This window comes from Lynx canadensis, chromosome B4 (assembly GCF_007474595.2).
Source record: "Lynx canadensis isolate LIC74 chromosome B4, mLynCan4.pri.v2, whole genome shotgun sequence".
Lineage (NCBI taxonomy): Eukaryota > Metazoa > Chordata > Mammalia > Carnivora > Felidae > Lynx > Lynx canadensis.
Genome location: NC_044309.1, coordinates 81,621,295 through 81,644,272, shown reverse-complemented (window position 1 = coordinate 81,644,272; position 22,978 = coordinate 81,621,295). Strand labels below are relative to the sequence as shown.

Below are 22,978 nucleotides of genomic sequence, written 5' to 3'. Positions count from 1 at the left end.
TTTAGTGCAGTCTTGGGAAGAAGTAATATTAAATACTTTGATAGAAAAATATTTTCTCCTAGGCAAACAGTAATTGCTTTTTATGTGATGGATGAGGGTATAGGTCTAATAAACCACGAATCCAAACTGCTCTTGAAGGTTAATTGTTATAAGTCTGTTAGATGGATGGCCTAAGTTTTACAATGTGACTGGTCAAACATTGTTGTGGGTCCCTCATCAAACTTTTATAAGACAGACTCTGTCTTGTCAAGTTGTTGAATAAAGTCACTTTGATCATTGGATTTTTGGTTGTATGACTTATTTCTGGCCTCTGGTTGGGGGAAACTAAGGCTGTTTATAAGCACAGACTTCATTAATAATCTTTCTTGTTCATCATCATGAACTCATTTATGTTAAAACCACAACGTTTTCATGGCAGAACTCTCATATCAATCTATTTCCTCCCACACCCCCACTATGATTCTAATTCTTGTGTTACTTTGATAAGTGACAAAATTTCAGTGTCACAGGTGTATGTGTATGTCAAAAATGATCATATTGTATACATTAAACATTTGCATTTTTTTGTTCTATCAATTATATCACAATACAACAGTTAAAAAATTCACTAAGGCTGACTCAGAATTAGACTGGTCATTATAAGGAGCTTATGACATGTCAAAATTAATTACACATTTTATTTTTATTTTTTAAAAGTTTTAATTTAAATTTCAGTTAGTTAACATACAGTTTTTTTTTTTTTTTAATTTTTTTTTTTTTTTCAACGTTTATTTATTTTTGGGACAGAGAGAGACAGAGCATGAACGGGGGAGGGGCAGAGAGAGAGGGAGACACAGAATCGGAAACAGGCTCCAGGCTCTGAGCCATCAGCCCAGAGCCTGACGCGGGGCTCGAACTCACGGACCGCGAGATCGTGACCTGGCTGAAGTCGGACGCTTAACCGACTGCGCCACCCAGGCGCCCCAACATACAGTTTTATATTAGTTTCAAATATACAATATAGTGATTCAATAATTCCATACATTGCCTGGTGCTCATCATGACAAGTGCATTCCTTAATCCCCATCACTTATTTCACCCATCCCCCCCACCCACCTCCCCTCTGGTAACCATCAATTTGTTCTCTGTAATTGATTTGTCTGTCTGCCTGTATTTCTCTCCCCCCTCCCCCTTTTCACTTTGCTTGTTTGATTTGTTTCTTAAATTCCACATATGAGTGAAATCATATGGTATTTGTATTTCTCTGACTAATTTCTCTTAGCACTGTACTCTCTAGAACCATCAATGTTGTTGTAAATGGCCAGATTTCATTCTTTTTAATGGCTGAATAGTATTCCCATGTGTGTATATGTATGTATGTATATATACACACATCTTCTTTATCCATTTATCAATTGATGGACACTTGGGCTGCTTCCATATCTTGGCTATTATAAATAATGCTGCTTTAAACATAGGGGTGCATGTGTCCCTTTGAATTATTGCTCTTGTATTCTTGGGGTAAATACTCAGTAGTGCAATTGCTGGATCATAGAGTAGATCTATTTTTAATTTTTTTAAAAAAATTTAATGTTTATTTATTTTTGAGAGAGAGAGACAGAGACAGAGTGTGAGTGGTGGAGGGGCAGAGAAAGAGGGACACACAGAATCCAAAGCAGGCTCCAGGCTCTGAGCTGTCAGCATAGAGCCTGATCCAGGGCTCGAATTCATGAACCATGAGATCATGACCTGAGCTGAAGTTGGATGCCCAACTGACTGAGTCACCCAGGTGCCCCACTATTTTTAATGTTTTGAGGAATTGCCACACTGTTTTCCAAAATAGCTGCACCAGTTTGCATTCTCACTAACAGTGTAAGGGGAATCCTTTTTTTTTTCACATCCTCACCAACACTTGTTATTTCTTATATTTTGATTTTAGCCATTCTGACAGGTGTGAGATGATTATCTCATTGTAGTTTTGATTTGTATTTCCCTGATGATGAGTGATGTTGAGCATCTTTTCATGTTTCTGTTGGCCATCTGGATATTGTCTTTGGAGAAATGTCTGTTCATATCTTCTGCTCATTTTTAATTGGATTATTTGTTGTTTGGGTTTGAGTTTGATAAGTTCTTTATACACTTTAGATATCAACCCTTTATAGAATATGTCATTTGCATATATCTTCTCCTGTTCCACAGTTTGCTTTTTAGTTTGGTGGTTGTTTTCTTCACTGTGCAGAAGCTTTTTATTTTGATGTAGTCCTAATAGGTTTTTTTTTTTTTTAATTTTTCTTTTGTTTCCTTGCCTCAGGAAACATATCTAGAAAAAAGTTACTGTGGCTGATGTCAAAGAAGTTACTGCCTGTGCTCTCTTACAGGATTTTTATGGTTTCAGGTCTCACATTTATGTCTTTAATCCAATTTGAATTTATTTTTGTGTACGGTGTAATAAAGTGGTCCAGTTCCTTTCTTTTGCATGTTGTTGTCTAGTTTTCCTGAAATCATTTGTTGGAGAGACTGTCCTTTTCCCATTGGGTATTCTTTCCTGCTTTTTTGAAGATTAATTGACCATATAGTCATGGATCCATTTCTGGGTTCTTTATTCTTTTTTATTGATATATGTTTCTATTTTTTGTGCCAGTACCAGAGTGTTTTGATTACTACAGCTTTGTAATATAACTGGAAGCCTAGAATTGTGATGCCTCCAGCTTTGCTTTTATTTTTCAAGATTGCTTTGGTTATTCAGGGTCTTTTTGGTTCCATACAAAATTTTGAATTGTTTATTCTAGTTATGTGAAAAATGCTGTTGGTATTTTGATAGGGATTGCATTAAATGTGTAGTTTGCTTTAGATAGTATAGACATTTTAACAATGTTTGTTCTTCCAATCCATGAGCCTCAAAATTATAGATTTTAGAGGAACTCTCCAAAGTAAGGTACAAATGACCAAATATTTAATGGGTTGGGACCCATTAAATATTTATTCTGGGACCCAGAATAAAATGTTGGATTCAAGATAGTCTCTCCAGATGATTCCTAACAAGGCCAAACAAAATCGTTTATCCCTTTGCAATCCTGAATTCTGCTTCTCTGAACCATTTACTCTGCCCAGCCATATTCTTGCCACCCACATATACCCTTTCTCTGCTTTCTCTGCTTCTCTTCCTAACCACCAAAATAAGCTTTTAATTTTATTTATTTATTTATTTATTTATTTCAACGTTTATTTTTTTTGGGACAGAGAGAGACAGAGCATGAACGGGGGAGGGGCAGAGAGAGAGGGAGACACAGAATCGGAGGCAGGCTCCAGGCTCTGAGCCATCAGCCCAGAGCCCGACGCGAGGCTCGAACTCACGGACCGCGAGATCGTGACCTGGCTGAAGTCGGACGCTTAACTGACTGCGCCACCCAGGCGCCCCAATATTTTATATTTAAATTAGTACTTTAAATTATTTGAATCAGAAATTAGATTTACAGAAGATGAATTAAAACCCTGATTTAGAACTGAGTCAAAAGATGTAATTAAGGATTTTCTAAACCTCAGGAAGATAGAAATTTGCTGCACAATTCATAATTTATTAGATACTTATTATCCCAGATTACCATATCTACACTAACTGATTCTATTAGTTGTTAGTTACAAGCTGCAGGAAGGGAAAGACCAGAAAAGGACTTAAAAATCCTAGCTGTGGAAGGAACGACATCACCAGGGTGGTAGAATTAAGAGGTCCCCCACTAGTATCCTTTCTCACCAATGATAATTTGGCAATCATCCATGGACAAAAATGGCTATATGGGAGCTTTTGGATCCAGGTAGGGGATTGTGAAACACTGTCAGAGTCCGAGACCAAGGAGAACTGTTTTGAGAAGGGAAGCCCACATCCATGTGGCTGATTTGCCAGTTGTGGTCCTAGCCATAGACTTGGAAACAACTCTATACCCCATTTGGCTTACCCCTTAGCTACAGCCCCATTTGGCCTTGGTCCTGTTACCAGCACCATACACTAAAGGAACCTGGGAAAGAGTCATGCCACCTGTACCCTTGGGTAATAGACATATAGAGTTTGGTTCTGGGTATGGACTCTGAAGTGACCTGTTAACTGGCTCCAGCCCCTCTTGACCACAGTCTGGAAGCCCCTGGGGGTAAGTCTACCAAACAGACCCTCTGTAGATTCTGAAACTGTGACTGGGTTCCAATGCCTCCCAGTCTGGGAGTAGTCCCATTGGTACAAGAACCTGGCAGGAAGCACTTCTGTCTCTACCCCACAGATCCTGAAAGGGCCCTATGATCATCCCTCAAGTGCTCCCAGTTACAGTTTATTAGTCCTTCTGGCACAAGGACCTGGCAGGAGGCACTCCAGTCTCTACATCTGGAGATCCTAAAATGACTCAGATCTGGTCCCTCTAACTGTGATCAGGGAACAGTCCAGCCCTCCCAGTGATGTGGCAGGAGACAAGACTATATGTGTCTCAAGAGCCAGGTCTACAGACCTCATTCTTGCCAGCCTTGGGACTCAGTTCCAGTATTTCTCAGCCATAATCTAAGGACAGTTCTGCCCACCCAGACACCCACCCAATCACCTAACAGGAACCCTCACAGGGGCCTGGCAGGAGCCACACCTGTCTGTATCTATGGTAACAGACTTGCTGTCTGAGGACCAAACTGTGAACTCTGAAGCAGACCCTGGTCCCAGTACCACCCTACTGAACAAGGTCCCGGAGGCAATCCCATCTACCCAGGGGCCAGAAAGGATCCCCATCCACTTGAGCCCCTGGTAACCAGCCCATCAGCTGCAGAACCCACTGCAGACGCAGCAACAGGCTCCAACCCAGCACAACTGTGGAAGTCACCCCACCAGCCTGGGAAATTGACAGGAGAAGGTATTTACCAAATGAAACCAGTCTGTAAAGAATGGAAGAGATGTTTGCTCCTTCAAATGCATGGGCATCATCTTAAGGCTACATGGATCACAAAGAACCAGGCAAATATAGTACCACCAAGGGATAAATAAAACTCCAAAGAAATGGAAATCTACAAATTGCCTGACAAAGAATTAAAAATAGTCACCTTAAAGAAACACAATGAAATGAAATAAAAAAAAAAAAGAACACACATAGATAACTAAACGAAATCAGGAAAATAATGCATGAACAAAACGAAGAATTTAATAAAGAAATACACACACACACAAGAATATTATTCAGCCATTAAAAAAAAGGAAATCCTATCGTTTGCAACAACATGGATGGGGCTTGATGGCATTATGCTAAATAAAATAAGCTAGGCAAAGACAAATACTGTATGATCTTACTTATATGTGGAGTATAAAAACAAAACAGTGCACCAAATTCATAGAAAAAAGGATCAGACATGTGGTAACTAAAGGTGGAGGGTGAGGGATGTGGGTGGGAACTGGAGGAAGATGATCAAAAGGTATGAATTTCCATTTATATGATAAATAAGTACTAGGAATGTAATGTATAATGTGATGACTGTAGTTAACACTGCTGTATGTCATATAGGAAAGTTAAGAAAATACATTCTGGGATGCCTGGGTGGCTCAGTCAGTTAAGTGTCCAACTCTTGATTTTGGCTCAGGTTATGATCTCATGGTTTGTGAGTTTGAGCCCTGTGTTAGCACAGAGCCCGCGTGGGATTCTCTTTCTATCCCTCTCTCTCTGCCCCTCTCCTCTCACTTAAAATAAATAAGTAAATTAAAAATAAAAGAAAATACATCCTAAGAGTTCTCATAAGAAGTAGAAAAAGGTTTTCTTTTTGTTTCTTTTATTCTTTTCTTTATATTGTATTTATATGAGATGAAGGACTTTAGTTGAATCTATTGGGATATACATCACACAATATATATGAAATTTGATTAAATTTGATTAAATTTTATTTGTGATATTTGATTAAAATCATCATGCTATACACCTTAAACTTACACAGTGATGTATATCAACTATTTCTCCATAAAACTCAAAAAAATTAGACACCACAAAATAGAACCACACAGAAATCCTGAGGCTAAAAATACAATGAGAGAACTGAAAAATTCAATAGAAAGCTTCAACAGTAGACTCAGTCATGCAAAAGACAGAATCAGTGAATTCAAAGACAGGTTATTTGAAATTGGGCAACTATTTGAAACAAAAATGAAAATGAGTGAAGTAAGCTTATGTGATTTGTAGGACACCAACAAGCAAAGTAACACTCCCATTAAGGGAGTCTGATAAGGAGAGGGAGGTAAAGAATGCTTATTTAAAGAAATTACAGCTGGGGTGCCTGGCTGGCTTAGTTGGTAGAGCATGCAACTCTTGATCTTTGGGTTGTGAGTTTGAGCCCCACGTTGGGTGTAGAGATTACTTACAAATAAAATCTTAAAAAAATTATAGCTGAATACTTCCTAAATCTTAGGAAGGACATGCACACCAGGTACAGGAAGCTCAAAGAACCCCAAACAAGATCAACTCAAAGAATACTCCAAGACACATAAAAATGTTAAAAGTCAAAGACCAAGAGAATCTTGGAAGCAACAAGAGAAAAATAATGCATTACATATCTAGGAACCATAAGGTGAACAGTGGATTCTTTGCAGAAAACTTGTAGGCCAGGAGGGAATGGGTTAATATGTTCAAAGTGCTAAAAGAAAAAAAAAACTGCCAATAAAGAATGCTATATCTGGTAAAATTGTCCTTTTGAAATGAAGGAGAGGAGTTTCCAGACAAACAAAAGCTAAGGGAATTCATCATCACTAAATGGTTTTTATTTTGTTTTGTTTCATTTTTTTTTTTTTACAAGAAATGCTAGGAGATATTTAAGTTGAAATGGAAGGACTCTAAGTAACAACATGCAAAGATATAGAAGTCTAAAAATCATTGGTAAAAGTAAATATATGGTCATAATAGAACTACCCTATGACCCAGCAATTGTACTACCAGGTATTTATCCAAAAGATACAAAAATACAATGTTTTTGACTCTTGCTAACTTGGTTCATGATTCCCACTCTTCTGAATCGTCCCTTAGGAGGAGACTGGATATTCACTCTGTTAGGGATACCTTTGGTAATAGTTTTCATTTTAATTTCCTGACTGGAAAGAGAGATAGAGTGAGAAATATTAACCCTACAACTGGAAACCCTAAAACTGGAACTCCTAACCCTAAAGGAGACAGTTTCAGAATTGTCAGAGCAATAAGGATGATAAAGAAAATTGTCTCAAACTTGAGAAAAGATGCCCTTTATTGCAAGAATGGAACTTTATTGAAAGATGTAATTACTAGCCTCTTCTGGAAAGAGTGTGGTATTTCTGATAATTTGGACAACTTTTTGAAAGACTTTGATTAAAGTAAGAGCTTCACATATACAGCTAAACTTTCCCAGAAGCCCAGGATCATCAGTCTTGTGACATCCTAGTAATTTTTATTCAGCTATTCCCTTCTTGTACCCAGACTAACAATGTTATCCAGTGACATCTTTTTCCTATAAAAATTTATCTACTAAGGGGTTACATTTATATCTTTAAAAATCATATTAGAAATTAAAACAGAACTTAAAAAAACTATATATTAATTTGCTTTAAGATAACTATAATAAATACATTTCTTCTTAGCACAAATAATGTATTTTTATTTTAAATAACTATATTCTCAAAATAATGTGAAGAGTTGAATTATCTTACATTTTTGCAGCATTTTAAACTGTCAAGTTAAAAAATCTATTAACTAGAAATAAATATGTGAACAATTTTTTTGGGAAGAGTTTCCCCTCATTGGCAAGTTTGAAATATAACTTTGGTACCTCTTTACAATGAATTCATTTGAAGCATTGCTTTAATAAGGAGAGGATTAGAGAAGCTTTCTCTATGTTTTCCTGGGGAGAAATTTCATGCATATTGTTCAGATTTTCCTTTGAGTTTGAGGTTTTTACATTCATTAAATACTCATAATCTTTCTGGCCACATCCTTGAAGGCTTGTTTTACTTGTTTGTTCCTTAAGGTGTAGATGAATGGGTTCAATAAAGGGGCAACTGAGTTATTGAGCACAGCTACCCCCTTATTGAAGGCAACTCCTTCTTTAGCTGAGGGTTTTATGTACATGAAGATGCAGCTGCCATAAGAGAGGGAGATGACAATCATGTGGGAAAAACACGTGGAAAAGGCCTTTTTCCTTTGCTGAGCTGAGGGGATCTTGAGAATGGTCCAGATGATGTTTGTGTAGGAGAGAATCACCAGCACCAGAGTGACCACCAAGGTCACAACTGCTAAGATAAAGTCAACCAGCTCCAGGAATCTTGTGTCTGAGCAAGATATTTCTAGGAGGGGTCCATAGTCACAGTAATAATGATTCAGCATGTTGGAGGCACAGAAATCCAGCTGACTGGTCAGGATGATTGGGGATATGATGATTAGGAATCCAGCCAACCAAGAGCAGAGGACCAGCTGGATGCAGACTGTGCTGCTCATAATGGTCCTGTAATGCAGGGGTTTGCATATGGCCACATAGCGGTCAAAGGACATGGCAGCCAGAAGGTAAAACTCTGTGGCTCCGAGGAAGATGGCAAAGAAATACTGTGTGAAGCAGCCAGCAAAGCTGATGCTCTTGTTTCCAGTTGTGATGCTGAACAGCAGCCTGGGAGTAAAAGTGGTTGTAAAGGAAATTTCTAAGAAGGAGAAATTCCGGAGGAAGAAATACATGGGAGTCTGGAGGTGGGAATCCAGTAGAGTAAGGGTGATGATTGTCAGGTTTCCAATGATGCTGAATATGTAGGTGAGGAAGAGAAATATAAAGATTACAAGTTGGATCTCCGGGATGTCTGATAGTCCCAGCAGAATGAATTCTGTCAGAAAGGTTTGGTTTTTCATTGCTAACCTTTGCTGCCTATAAAGGTACAGAGGAATAAATCAGTGATGAGAATTGAAGAGGAGCTCAGGAACATTTAGGAGAAGCTAAGTCTTTTCTGTTGAGTCGGTTCAAATATCTATTTTTTGTCAATTTGATTCAAATGAGAGATTTTCTATTGGACAGAGAGGCTGGATCTTCACAGGAATTATTATTTTAGATTTTCATGCAGGAAAATTTTCTCCTTGGTTCCATTTTAGGCTCTTCACGCACCTTCCTAGCCTACCTTCTAAACCAACTCCCAAGTTATCATTCTCTCCATTTTCTATTTTTATTTTCACTTTGAACATTGAGTCTACTTTTGATCTTTCACTATATCTGGTAACTTGGCAGTGATGTCTCATTTCCATCACTCTCTTGGTCTCAGTGTGAGAAGAAAAGCTGTGTTAGTTCACAGTTGAGGATGCTTTAGGAGGGAATCAGCACTACCATTATAATTGCAGTAACCAAAGATGCCCTCAACTTCCCTTCAATTTTTTGAATTTGTGGACTGTTGTAACTAACATCATCGGTCCGTAAATCTTTGTTGCCAGTGTCAGCTTTCTTTCGGTCTCAGGACTCCTGTCTTAGATGGTTTTAGCAGTGGACCAGGTGCTATATATCCAAGAAGATACCTGATATCATTTTCTTTCATATCTATTGGTACTAATAACCATGTAATTTTACTCTGGCTAGACAAAGAGAACTGAAATCAAAAGTTGCAAACCTCATTTAAGAGTTTGGTGCTGGCACAAAAACAGAGACATATGTCAATGGAACAGAATAGAAAACCCAGAAATGGACCCACAACTATATGGTCAACTAATCTTTAACAAAGCAGGATAGAATATCCAATGGAAAAAAGACAGTTTATTCAACAAGGCTGTTGGGAAAATTGGACAGCAACATGCAGAAGTTGCTTGCGACTAGTTATATCATACTTCAAGAGGTTGAGTATTTTTTAGTTTATTTGAGTAGTTTAGTTGAGTATTTTAGTTTATAGGTGAAGAACATTGTTCTGAATAGTTACATAGCTATTATGATAAAATTTAACTTAAATTTAAAATTCAGACTAAATTTTATTTAACCTTCTCTATAGTTCTCAAATTCTCAGAGCCTTTTTCAGCAGGTAACATACTTACAGTTTATTAATAAGTAAAATTTCCTCTGGCATGATCCTCCACATCTACCTTTCTTTTATCAAGACATTTCTGTCCCTGTACTCATCTTCTCTTATCTCTTTTCAAAAGAGTAGATGACTCTTCTTGTGTCAGAGGCCAGTCTCTTTCTAACTCTTGAAAATACAAACAAGTAACAAACATATTTATTTTACCATCTTCTCCATTAAAAAGCATTTTATGTACATTTACTTGGTTATAACTATGATAATAACTGTCATCACTTGAGTTGCCAAACCTTGTCATTATTTTATTTGATTCCCACAATAACTCTTTGAGATAGACTATCTCCATTTTGCAGATGAGGAAAGGGAGCTTTGGAGCAGTTGATAAATTGTTCCAAATCCCACTAGTGTCTTGTGGGGCCAGAATTATGTCCCGGTACTGCCTGATCCTTAGTCTGCACACTCAACTTCCAGGTTGTGCTGCTTTCCCATCCTCATTCAGGAACAGAATGATTTGAACTATTATCTGAATCTTACAGATGAGATAATGTGCATTAATGATATTGTGAGGATAATAGTGGTGATGATGATAAAGTGAGGCTGGTAAAATTTTAGTGGTTTGGCCAAGCACACATAGCTGCAAATTCTTCTATTTTATAATACACATGCACCAGACATGCTTCTTTGTTTTTTAACATATTTATTAAGCAGAGATTGCATATTCTTTTTTTTTTTTTCCAACGTTTATTTATTTTTGGGACAGAGAGAGACAGAGCATAAACGGGGGAGGGGCAGAGAGAGAGGGAGACACAGAATCGGAAACAGGCTCCAGGCTCTGAGCCATCAGCCCAGAGCCTGACGCGGGGCTCGAACTCACGGACCGCGAGATCGTGACCTGGCTGAAGTCGGACGCTTAACCGACTGCGCCACCCAGGCGCCCCAGAGATTGCATATTCTTAAAAAAATTCTGTATTTTTATATTTTGTCTCAATATTGTCTTTGATTTTTTTCCTTCTAATATTTTCTTAATTTCTGCCTTTAACTAATGGCTTCTTCCTAATTTTTCATCCTTTATCGAGATTCTAATGATGTTTTCTTACTCTGGCTTTACATTCCTCTAAACACATTTTTCAGAAGTTGTTGCTGGCTTTAGTTTTAAAATGTGTGAAACGATTCTGTCTTATACTTGCCTCATACTGTTAGGCCTGGATTCCTGTTTCATTTTCAGTCCCATATTTTTAACTCTCTATAATACATTTTCTTTTGGACATATTCCCCTCAAATTAAGCTTAGGGGAAGTTAGGGAACTAACAGGAACTTCCAAGAGCCAGTTTAGGATAAAGTTGCTTGAATACAAAAATTGATTTTTTTCCATTTCCTTTCTCTCTTCCACTGATGAGTGGAACACATCACGACACATCATGAGTGTTAGCTGGTTCTGCTGGAATTTTGCATGTTAAAATACATCTCAGCGTCTTATTTTTTCCCTTGTGATAAAGCCTATTTAAATTTCCAAACTCCTTGATAGGTTTTTTGGTTAAATGTCAAGAAATTTAATTTTGAAAAATAGTAACTCTTAAGAGTCAGGGTTCAGTAAGTGTTGGTTCTCTTGCCCTTCCCCTGCTTTTAAGGAACCTACAGTCTATTTTTAGAAAGATGTCATATACATAAAGTAGAAAATGGTTAATTATTGAATAGAATGCATCATTACATTAATTCTTATTTAAAAAATGTTATTTTATAAAAACTGACAGTTTTATCACTCCCAAGTTTTTTTTCAGAAGGTAGTTGAAAAAGTTCTGTTTGTAGACCATTGATCTAAATTTAATTTCCTGTATATTTATCCATATAAATCCTAAAGGAGGTTTCTAGTATTTTCAGGCAAACTTTTAATAGGAAGATAGTCCTTACATTAACCCTGAAAAACACCTGGCTCAAGCTACTAGAGTCTTTCTCTGTTTCTATAGCCAAGACACTATAGAAATGGGAGTTTATCTCTTCCTCCACTTCTGGCAGATCTCCTTGTGCAAATAGAGACAGAAAATCAGTAAATTGAGTCCATTTGCTCGGCACTATCATCTGAGTAAGACAACCTGTAAAGAGTGTAATTAGCATTTGTGAGATGCTTTGTGGAATTAAAAAAATTGTGGTAAAAAACATGGAACAGGGGCGCCTGGGTGGCGCAGTCGGTTGAGCGTCCGACTTCAGCCAGGTCACGATCTCGCGGTCCGTGAGTTCGAGCCCCGCGTCGGGCTCTGGGCTGATGGCTCAGAGCCTGGAGCCTGTTTCCGATTCTGTGTCTCCCTCTCTCTCTGCCCCTCCCCCGTTCATGCTCTGTCTCTCTCTGTCCCAAAAATAAATAAACGTTGAAAAAAAAATTAAAAAAAAATTAAAAAAAAACATGGAACATAAAATTTACCATCTTAATCATTTTTAAGTTCAATAGTGTTAAGTATATTTACTTCAGTGTGCAACAGATCTCCAGAACTTTTTATCTTGTAAAACTGAAACGCTATAGCCATTTAACAACTCATTTTCCCCCTTCTTTCCTGCCTCTGGCAAGCACCATTCTACTTTCTGTTTTTATGTATCTATTTTAGTTAGCACATATAAATAAAATCATACAATATTTGTCATTTTGTGACTGTTTTATTTTGCTTAGTGTAATTTTCTCAAGGGATGTTCTCCTTTTTAAAGGCTGAATAATGTTGCATCATGTATACATATCATATTTTGCTTACCCAGTCATCTACTGATGGATGTTTGGGTTGCTTCTATTTTGGTTATTGTGTATAATGGTGCTATAAACATGAGTGTGCAAATATATCTTCGAGATCCTACTTTCGGTTCTTCTGGGTATATACCCAGCAGCCTGTATTGTTGGATCATATGGTAATTCTATTTTTAGTTTTTTGGGGAACCACCATGCTGTTTTCCATTGTGGCTATACTCTGTGGAATTTTTACATCAAAATGAACACCTGAATATCTGTGACACAGCATAAATGCAGAGAGATGCCTGATTCTAAGATAAGAATTAATGTAAATGATGCATTTTATTCAGGCATTAACTATTTTGTGATATATATTAAGCAGGTATATAATTAAGCATATATATCTGTATATATCTATCTCTGTATGTATCTATCTCTGTGTGTGTGTGTGTATACACACACACACACACACACACACACACACCATCTTTCTAAGAATGGACTATAAATTCCTTAAGAGCAGGGGAAGGACAGGAGAACCAACACTTATTGAATGATTGTAGTGTTGGTTTATGCTAGGCATATTATAAATATATTATTCCTCTTTTTTGGTATTCTTTTATTCTCCAATAACAGTGGCGAAAACACACAGTATGGTCAAAATACATAGTTGTTAAATAAATGAAAAAAAGATAGTGCTCTTTTTTCTCTTCCCCTCCTTAGTTTGTTCTCTTTGGTAATTTACCACATAAATTGTATATATGTTTTTGCTTTTTGGTCTAGTAACTAACAGGAACTTCCAAGAGCCAGTTTAGGATAAAGTTGCTTAAATACAAAAATTGATTTTTTTCCATTTCCCTTCTCTCTCCACTGATGAGTGGAACACATCATGACACATCATGAGTGTTGCCTGGTTCTGCTGGAATTTTGAGCTGAGAGCCAGGCCTCTATTGGCGAGGTGTTTTTTTTTTTTTTTATTTTTTTATTTTTATTTTTTAGAGATTATTTTTTTCATAGTTTGTGCTCTTCCATCACCAAATAAGAAAAATCTGTATTTCTTTTATTTGTTATTGAATTTTGAAATGCTTTAATAAATGTAGAGTTTGGGCACACAACTCCCTCATGCTTTGTTTTCAGGATACTTATCTGTCTCTCATGGGAAGAGAAACCTCAGACATCAAATGATTTCAGGGGGGCTTTCATGAACTACTTTAAATTTTTAACACTGACTCTACTCTTAGGGAGAAGTGTTCATCTGCACCTGGACTCCCCCATCCTGTCCATCTAAGCCTCTTGGACAGGCTGAGTCATTTCCTTGGCCCCAGTACAGAACCAGGAATTCCAGATATTTTGTTGTAATATTCTTTTTCAAAAAGGTCAGTGATTGTCCTAAGAAAGAAGCCTCAAATGTCTTTGGGCATCCTATTTTTGTTCTGATCTTCTAGGTTCCCTGAAATAAAGAAATCCTAAGACCCTGAATCCTAAGCCCTCTACCCCTGGGCTGTGTGCCTATCTGGAACACCAGAGAGCCATCTTTGCTGTTGTTCCCAAGAATGTACTAATCTCGAGGATGTGTAGAATGAGCTAATGTCATCCAATGATGTGAATGTCCAAGCTCTTGCGCTTCCTTGCCTTCATTTTCGGTCTTTGATGAACAGCTTTATGTTATCATTCAAAAGTTCACATTTACATTCCATATAAATTCTGTAATAAATTCACTTCAATAGTTTTATAATATTGTTTGTAGATGTAATAAGTTGGAAACAATTTGAATTTCCACCAATAGGGAAATGATGAAAAAATTTTGGGATATCCAAACTACAAAATGCCAATAAAAATGAATGGCAAAGATTTATGTGAACTCATTTGGAAAGATATATTTTTTATATTGCTATGTGAATAAAGCAAGCTGCTGAACTATAGTGTATTGTGTGATCCCCATTGGGTAAAAAAAGATATATCTCAATATCTCTATATCTTATATATGATATAAAAGTATATTTTTATATGCATAGTCACATAGATCTGGGAGAATAAAGGATCAGTATTATCTTTATGAAGTTAGATGAGGAAGTGAGGGACATAGGGAAAGCTGTCTGTTTATACTTTGTACTGCATGAATGCTATAAATTATTTTTAAAAATTGAATTTTAGGTGACATACAATGTTATATTAGTCTCATATACAACATAGTGAATTGACCACTCTATACATTACTCAGTGCTCACCACAATGAGTATAGTTACCATCTGTCATCATACAATGTTTTCTCAATATTATTGACTATATTCCCTATGCTCTACTTTTCAGCTCCATGACTTATTTATTTTATAACTGAAAGTTTGTACCTTTTAATCCCATTCACCCGTTTCACCCATCTTACCAATCCTCCCTGCTGGCAACCACTAGTTCTCTATTTATGAGTCTGTTTCTGTTTGTTTTTTAGACCCTACATATAAGTGAAATCATATGGTATTTGTATTTCTCTCTCTGATTTATTTCACTTAGCGTGATACTGTCTAGATTGGAACCATCAGCAAAATGAAAAGGCAACCTAGTGAATGGGAAAAGTTAGTTTTTAATAAAAACCCCCACACTCATATGATTTCATACTCCATAAGCACAAACAGGTAACATTGATATAGCTATAAAATGCAAATATACTTACACTTGACTTTCAGGGCAAGTGTGAGATATTACCCATACATGTCCGTGGGATGAATCACAATTTAGGAGTCTGAAGTGGATGAACGGTGGCATAAAACTGAACTTGTTTGCTTTCCCACCTGTATTTATTGACCTAATTGTCCACAAATTTCACAAACTTATGAAAATTTAGTAGGAAAAACCCTACTCATCCTGCTCTATATCAGCTTAACTGTGCCACTTTTTCATTCTACATTAATTTAAAATGCACCCTGGACACCCTTGAGATAAGATTTATTTAAATTAAGCATAGTTAAGTAGTGATAACGGGAAGCATCCTTCTTCAAAGCCTTTTTCCTTTGTTCTGACTTGTTTGAGCCTGAGTATGTGCTCCTTATGATTTTATAGCAGAATGAAGCATATTTTAAGTGTTCTATTCAGAAGAGACCTCAGCACGATCATTTGAGGACAGAAGTTAAAGATCCCAGGAGACCAACATTTAGAGCATACTAATAAACTCTATTTTGTTGAAAACTCTGGAATTGAACTTTTAATAAAGGGTTGGGGAAGAAGTCCAAAGGGACTCTGAGGAAGCTAACAACATCAGTGTAGTAAAAAAGCCTTGTGGAAACTGCAGTAATGATAGTAATTAAAAATAATAACAGGCAATAGAAAACAACATGTTTTTTCAGCAGTTTACTACATGCTGTGCATAATGCTAAATAAGATACCTTTATTACATTTATGTATAACTCTAGACAATATAACGTAATTATTTGCTTGATGTGTAGAACACTGTATGTCTTCCCAAAGGTAAGATAGTAGCACTTGGGGCATTTGCTTTCTGTTGCTGTGGTGATCTTCATATTCGTCAAATAACATGAGATATGGAGGAGAGGTTAATATTTTTCCCAGTAGCCGCTTTTCTTTCCCGTCAGTCTTTTGTGCCCTGATAACTATTCTGAGATGGAAGACTGGAGGCCCTGTATCCTTCTTCCATTTCCTAAGTCTTGAAAAAATCCCTCTTCTACTTCCTGACTGACACTCTTGCTCAAACTTCTTCAAATCCATTATCAAAGTCTAAATATTTTATTTTATTTTAATTCCAGTGTAGTTAACATACAGTGTTATATTAGTTTCAGGTGTACATTATAGTGATTCAGCAATTCCATATATTAGTCGGTGCTCATCAAGATATTTCTTAATCTCTCTTAATCTTCATCACCTATTTCATCCATCCCCCACCCACCTTCTCTCTGATAACCATCAGTTTGTTCTCTGTAGTTAGAAGTCTGTTTCTTGGTTTCTCTTTTTCTCCTTTGTTCATATGTTGTGTTTCTTAAATTCCACATGTGAGTGAAATCATATGGTATTTGTTGTTCTCTGACTGACTTATTTCACTTAGTGTTATACTCTCTAGCTCCATCCATGTTGTTGCAAATGGCAAGATTTCATTCTTTTTATGGCTGAATAATAGTCCATTGCATATATATACACACACCAGATCTTTATCCAGTCATCTATTGATAGACACTTGGGCTGCTGTCATAATTTGGCTATTGTAAATAAGGTTGCCATAAACTTAGGGATACCTGTATCACTTTGAAATAATGTTTTTGTATTTTTGGAGTAAATACCTCATAGTGTGATTACTGGATCATAGAGTAGATCTATTTTTACTTTTTGAGGAAACTCCATACTGTTTTCCACAGTGGCTGCACCAGTTTGCATTCCCACCAATAGTGTAAGAGGGTTCCTTTTTCTCCACATTCTTGGCAACACTTGTTTCTTGTGTTTCTGATTTTAGCCATTCTGACAGTTGTGAGGTGATATCTCATTGTAGTTTTTTTTTTTTTTTTAATTTTTTTTTTTTTTAACGTTTATTTATTTTTGGGACAGAGAGATACAGAGCATGAAGGGGGGAGGGGCAGAGAGAGAGGGAGACACAGCATTGGAAACAGGCTCCAGGCTCTGAGCCATCAGCCCAGAGCCCGACGCGGGGCTCGAACTCACGGACCGCGAGATCGTGACCTGGCTGAAGTCGGACGCTTAACTGACTGCGCCACCCAGGCGCCCCTCATTGTAGTTTTTTAAAGTTTATTTATTTTAAGGGGAGAGGGGCAGAGAGAGAGGAGGAAAGAAAATCCTAAGCAGGCTCTGTGCTGTCAGCGTGGAGTCCCGTGTGGGGCTCGATCTCACGAACCATGAGATCATGACCTGAGTCAAAATCAGGAGTTGGATGCCTAACTGACTGAGCCACATAGGCACCCGCCCCCCTTTGTAGTCTTGATTTGCATTTCCTTGATGATGAGTGATGTTGAGCATCTTTTCATGTGCCTGTTGGCCCTCTGGATGTTTTCTTTGGAGAAATGTGTGTTCGTGTCTTCTGCCCATTTTTTAATTGCATTATTTATTTTTTTGGTGATAAGTTTTATAAGTTCTTTATATATTTTAGATACTTCACAAATACCTTTTCTCATTCTGTAGGTTGCCTTTTAATTTGGTTGATTGTTTTCTTCAGGTGCAGAAACTTTTTATTTTGATGTGGTCCCAACAGTTTATTTTTGCTTTTGTTTCTGTTGCCTCAGGAGACATACCTAGAAAAATGTTGCTACAGCCGATGTCAGAAAAATTACTGTCTGTGCTCTCGTCTAGGATTTTAATGGCTTCATGTCTCACATTTAGATCTTTCATCCATTTTGAATTTATTTTTGTGCATGGTGTACGAAAGTGGTCCAGTTTCATTCTTTCATATGTTGCTGTCCAGTTTTCCCAACACCATTTGTTGAAGAAAATATCTTTTTCCCATTGCATAGTATTTCCTGCTTTGTTGAAGATTAATGTACCATATAATTGTGGGTTTATTTTTGGGTTTTCCATTCTGTTCTATTGATCAACGTGTCTGTTTTTGTGTCAGTACCATACTGTTTTGATTACTGTAGCTTTGTAGTATAACTTGAAGTCTTGAATTGTGATACCTCCACTTGTGTTTTTCTTTTTCAAGCTTGCTTTGGCTATTAGAGATATTTAGTGGTTCCATACAAATTTTAGGAGAGTTTGTTGTAGCTTTGTGAAAAATGCTGTTGGTATTTTGATAGGCATTGTACTAAATGTGTAGATTTCTTTGGGTAGTATAGACATTTTAACAATATTTGTTCTTCCAATTCATGAGCATGGGATGTCTTTTCTTTGTGTCATCTTTAATTTCTTTCACGAATGTTTTATTTATTTTTTATTTTTTAAAATGTTTTATTTGTTTTTGAGAGAGAGAGAGAGCTCGAGTGGGGGAGGGTTAGAGAGAGAGAGACCCAGAATCCAAAGCAGTCTACAGGCACTCAGCTGTCCACAGAGCCTGATGTGGGGCTCGAACTCATGAACTGTAGGATCATGTCCTGAGCCAAAGTCAGATGCTTAACCGACTGAGCCATCCAGGTGCCCCTCTTTCATCAATGTTTTATAGTTTTCAGGTCTTTCACCTCTTTAATTAGGTTTATCCCTAGTTATTTTATATTTTTGGTGCAATTGTAAATGGGATTGATTCCTTGATTTCACTTTCTGCTGCCTCATTATTGGTGTATATAAATGCAACAGATCTCTGTACAGTGATTTTGTATCGTGTGACTTTACTGATATCATTGATCAGTTCTAGTAGTTTTTTGGTGGAGTCTTTGGGATTTTCTATATAGAGTATCATGTCATCTGAAAATAGTGAAAGTTCTACTTCTTCCTTGCTGATTTGGGTGTGTTTCTTTTTGTTTTCTGATGGCTGCACCTAGGACTTCTAGTACTCTGTTGGATATAAGTGGTGAGAGTGGACATCCTTGTCTTGTTCCTGACCTTAGGGGGAAAGCTCTCAGTTTTTTCCCATTGAGTGTGATGTTACTTGTGGATTTTTCCTCTAAGGCCTTTATTATGTTGAGGTATTTTCCCTCCAATCTTACTTTGTTGAGGGTTAGAGTGAATGGATGTTGTACTTTGTCACATGCTTTTTCTGCATCTATTGAAATGATCATATGGTTCTTATCTGTTCTCTTACTGATGTGATTTATCACATTGATTGATTTGTGAATGTTGAGCTACCCTTGCCTCCTGGGAACAAATCCCAATGAATCGTGGTGAATAATTTTTTTAATGTATTCTTGGATTCTGTTTGCTAGTATCTTGTTGAGGATTTTTGTTACCTATGTTCATCAGAGATTTTGGCCTGTAGTTCTCTTTTTGCTTTTTGGTACCTTTATCTGGTTTTGGTATCAGGGTAATTCTGGCCTTGTAGATCGAATTTGGAAGTTTTCCTTTCTTTTCTATTTTTTGGAAGAGTTTGAGAATAGATGTTAACTCTTTAAATGCTTGGTAGAATTCACCCATGAAGTTCTCTGGTTATGTATTTTTGTTTGTTGGAAGTTTTATGATTACTGATTCAATTTCATTGCTGGTAATCAGTCTGTTCAAATTTTCTGTTTCTTCCTGGTTCAGTTTTGGTAGTTTATATGTTTCTGGAATTTATTTGTTTCTTCTAGGTTGTTCAGTTTGTTGAACAGGCATATCATTTTTCATACTATTGTCTTACAGTTGTTTGTTATTTCTGTGGTATTGGTTATTTTTCCTCTCTCATTTCTGATACTGTTTTTTGGTTTCTCTCTTTCTCTCTTTTTGATGAGTCTGGCTAGAGGTTTATCAATTTTGCTTATCTTTTTAAATAACCAACTCCTGGTTTCTTTGATCTGCCTATTGTCCTTTTTTTTTGTTTGTTTCTATATTATTTATTTCTGCTCTAACCTTCGTTATTGTCTTCCTTCTCCTGGTTTTGTGTTTGTTTGTTGTTGTTTTTTTTTCTAGATCCTTTAGGTGTAAGGTTAGGCTGTTGAGATTTTTTTTTTTTTGCCTCTTGAGGTAGGTCTGAATTGCTGTAAACTTCCCTCTTAGACCTGCTTTTGCTGGATCCCAAAGGTTTTGGACCAATGTGTTTTCATTTTCATTTGTTTTCATGTAACTTTTGATTTCTTTCATTTCTTGGTTGACCCATTCATTGTTTAGTAGCATGTTATTTAATCTCCACGTATTTGTGTTCTTTCCAGGTTTTTTTCTTGTGGTTGATTTCTAGTTTCATAGAGTTGTGGTCAGAAAAGATTCATGGCATGACTCAGATCTTTTTGAATTTGTTGAGACTTGTTTTATGGGCTAACAGGTCATCTATTTTTGAGAATGTCCATGTGCACTTGCAAAGAATGTCTATGCTACTGTTTTAGGATGGAATGTTCTGATTATATCCGTTAAATCCATCTGGTCCAGTGTGTCATTCAAAGCCACTATTTCCTTGTTAATTTTCTGTTTCGATGATCTGTCAGTTGATGTAAATAGGGTGTTGAGGTCCCCTATACTATTGTATTACTGTCAGTCAGTTCCTTTATCTTTGTTACTAACTGCTTTATGTATTTGGGTGCTCTTATGTTGGGTGCATAAATATTTACAATTGTATCTTCTTGTTGGATTGTTATCTTAATGATTATATGGTGTCCTTCTTTGTCTCTTGTTACAGTCTTTATCTTAAAGTCTGTTTTGTCTGGTATATGTATTGCTCCCCGGGCTTCTTTTGACATCCATTTGCATGATAAATGTTTCTTTTTCCTTTCACTTTCAGTCTGCAGGCATCTTTTTTTTTTTTTTTTAAAATTTTTTTTTTTCAACGTTTATTTATTTTTGGGACAGAGAGAGACAGAGCATGAACGGGGGAGGGGCAGAGAGAGAGGGAGACACAGAATCGGAAACAGGCTCCAGGCTCTGAGCCATCAGCCCAGAGCCCGACGCGGGGCTCGAACTCCCGGACCGCGAGATCGTGACGCGGGGCTCGAACTCCCGGACCGCGAGATCGTGACCTGGCTGAAGTCGGACGCTTAACGGACTGCGCCACCCAGGCGCCCCTCTGCAGGCATCTTTAAGTCTGAAATGTGTCTCTTGCAGGCAGCATATAGATGGGTCTTGTTTTTTTTTTTTTTTTTTTTTATCCACTCTGTCACCTTATATCTTTTGATTGGAGCATTTAGTTCTTTTAAATTCAAAGTAATTATTGATAGATATGTATTTATTGCCATTTTGTTACTTGTTTTGTGGTTGTTTTTTGTAGTTTTTTCTGATTCTTCTTTTGCTGACTTTCATGGTTTGTTGGCTTTCTGTAGTGATATATTTGGATTTCTTTCTCTTTATTCTTTGCATATCTATTACTGGATTTTGATTTGTGGTTCCCAGTAGGTTTGTACACACATTAGAGTCATTATTAATTGTGATGATCCAGTTACCCCAAGTTTGGTCAGTGGGAGCCCCTACAAACTGGCTTCTGTGAATTTTTTAGTTTTTCCCAATATTCTTTGGGAGACTTCTTATTTTATAATACAATAAGATGTCCTATCTTGTTTGTACTTTCTTTTTACTAGCACTGAAATCAGTTATTCATCCTAAGAGCCCTAGTTTCTTTTGGTGGAAGATGGTTTTTAGAAATCAAGATTAGGGTGGTTTAGATGTGAGGTGTTCTCATTGCTACCAGAGTGCCATTGCTTATAACAGACAAAGCTAGGAAATATATATATTGACACACACATGTACACGTGTGCACACAGATACATATTCATAATTCTTTCTCTCTTTGTTTATATATATTAAACACCATGAGTTCATGTCAATTCTAATCCAACACCACTGGATTAAGTCTAGCCCCCAACTTTCTCTATTTGTAACTCACTTTTATGATAGTGAGAAAACTGGTTCCTACTATTCTTAGTATATTTACTTTGCTCAGTTCCCCGGTATGTAACCAATTTCTTTGCTGGCTGAAAGCCCAGCCCTAGACATGCTGCCTCCTTCTCCAAGTTATTTCTGACTTTGACAAAGATTATGATGTTTTAAATGAAAGATTGAGGAAGTTGAGAGCAACCAATGTATGTGTTGAGTGTCCAAAGTGAAGCTATTCAGTTTGTGTGATAGGACAGACATACTATTGTTATTCAAAAATATCTGTTATTCCTTTCTGGGTATTATAATATCCCACCCTGTTGACATCAGGCTTGGCCTTATGGCTTGCTTTAATTAATGTTAATTAATTAAATGTGAGTGGAAAGGGTATGAATTACTTTATCACAGTGTTCCAGACAGAAGCTTCTCCATTAGTGTGGATACGTGAGTAAAAATAATATGCAGCAGAGCTTCAGTTGTTCCACAATGGATGTGCATAATGAACAAGAAATAAAGCTTTGTCTTTGTCCAGGTTGTTACTGCAACATAATGTTTATAGCCAGACTGATATGTCTGGATTTGTATATTGGAGCCCAGGGAGAATTTTGATAGTCATTGCATCAAAAATGTAGATTACTATGGGTAGTATGAATATTTTAACAATGTTAATTTTTTTCTGCCCATGAACACAGAGGATCTTATCATTTATTTATGTCTTCTTCAATTTCTTTCATTAGTGTCACATAATTTCAACATGTAGTTCTTTCATATCCTGGTTAAATTTGTTCCTAAGTATTTTATTGACTTTTATGCCATTATAAATGGGATTATTTTCTTAATTTCTCTCTTTTTTTTTGAAAATTTTTTTTAATGTTTATTTATTTTTGAGACAGAGAGAGACAGAGCATGAATGGGGA

At 36.7% G+C, this 22,978-nt stretch overlaps 1 protein-coding gene across 1 annotated transcript; it reads right to left on the bottom strand.

The window, feature by feature from the left end:
- Positions 1-7,910: 7,910 nt before the first annotated feature.
- On the bottom strand, positions 7,911-8,840 carry LOC115518322 (olfactory receptor 6C4-like). The gene has a single exon (XM_030321758.1). The coding sequence runs from the start codon at positions 8,838-8,840 to the stop codon at positions 7,911-7,913; it is 930 nt and encodes a 309-aa protein (XP_030177618.1).
- Between the last annotated feature and the right edge of the window lie 14,138 nt (positions 8,841-22,978).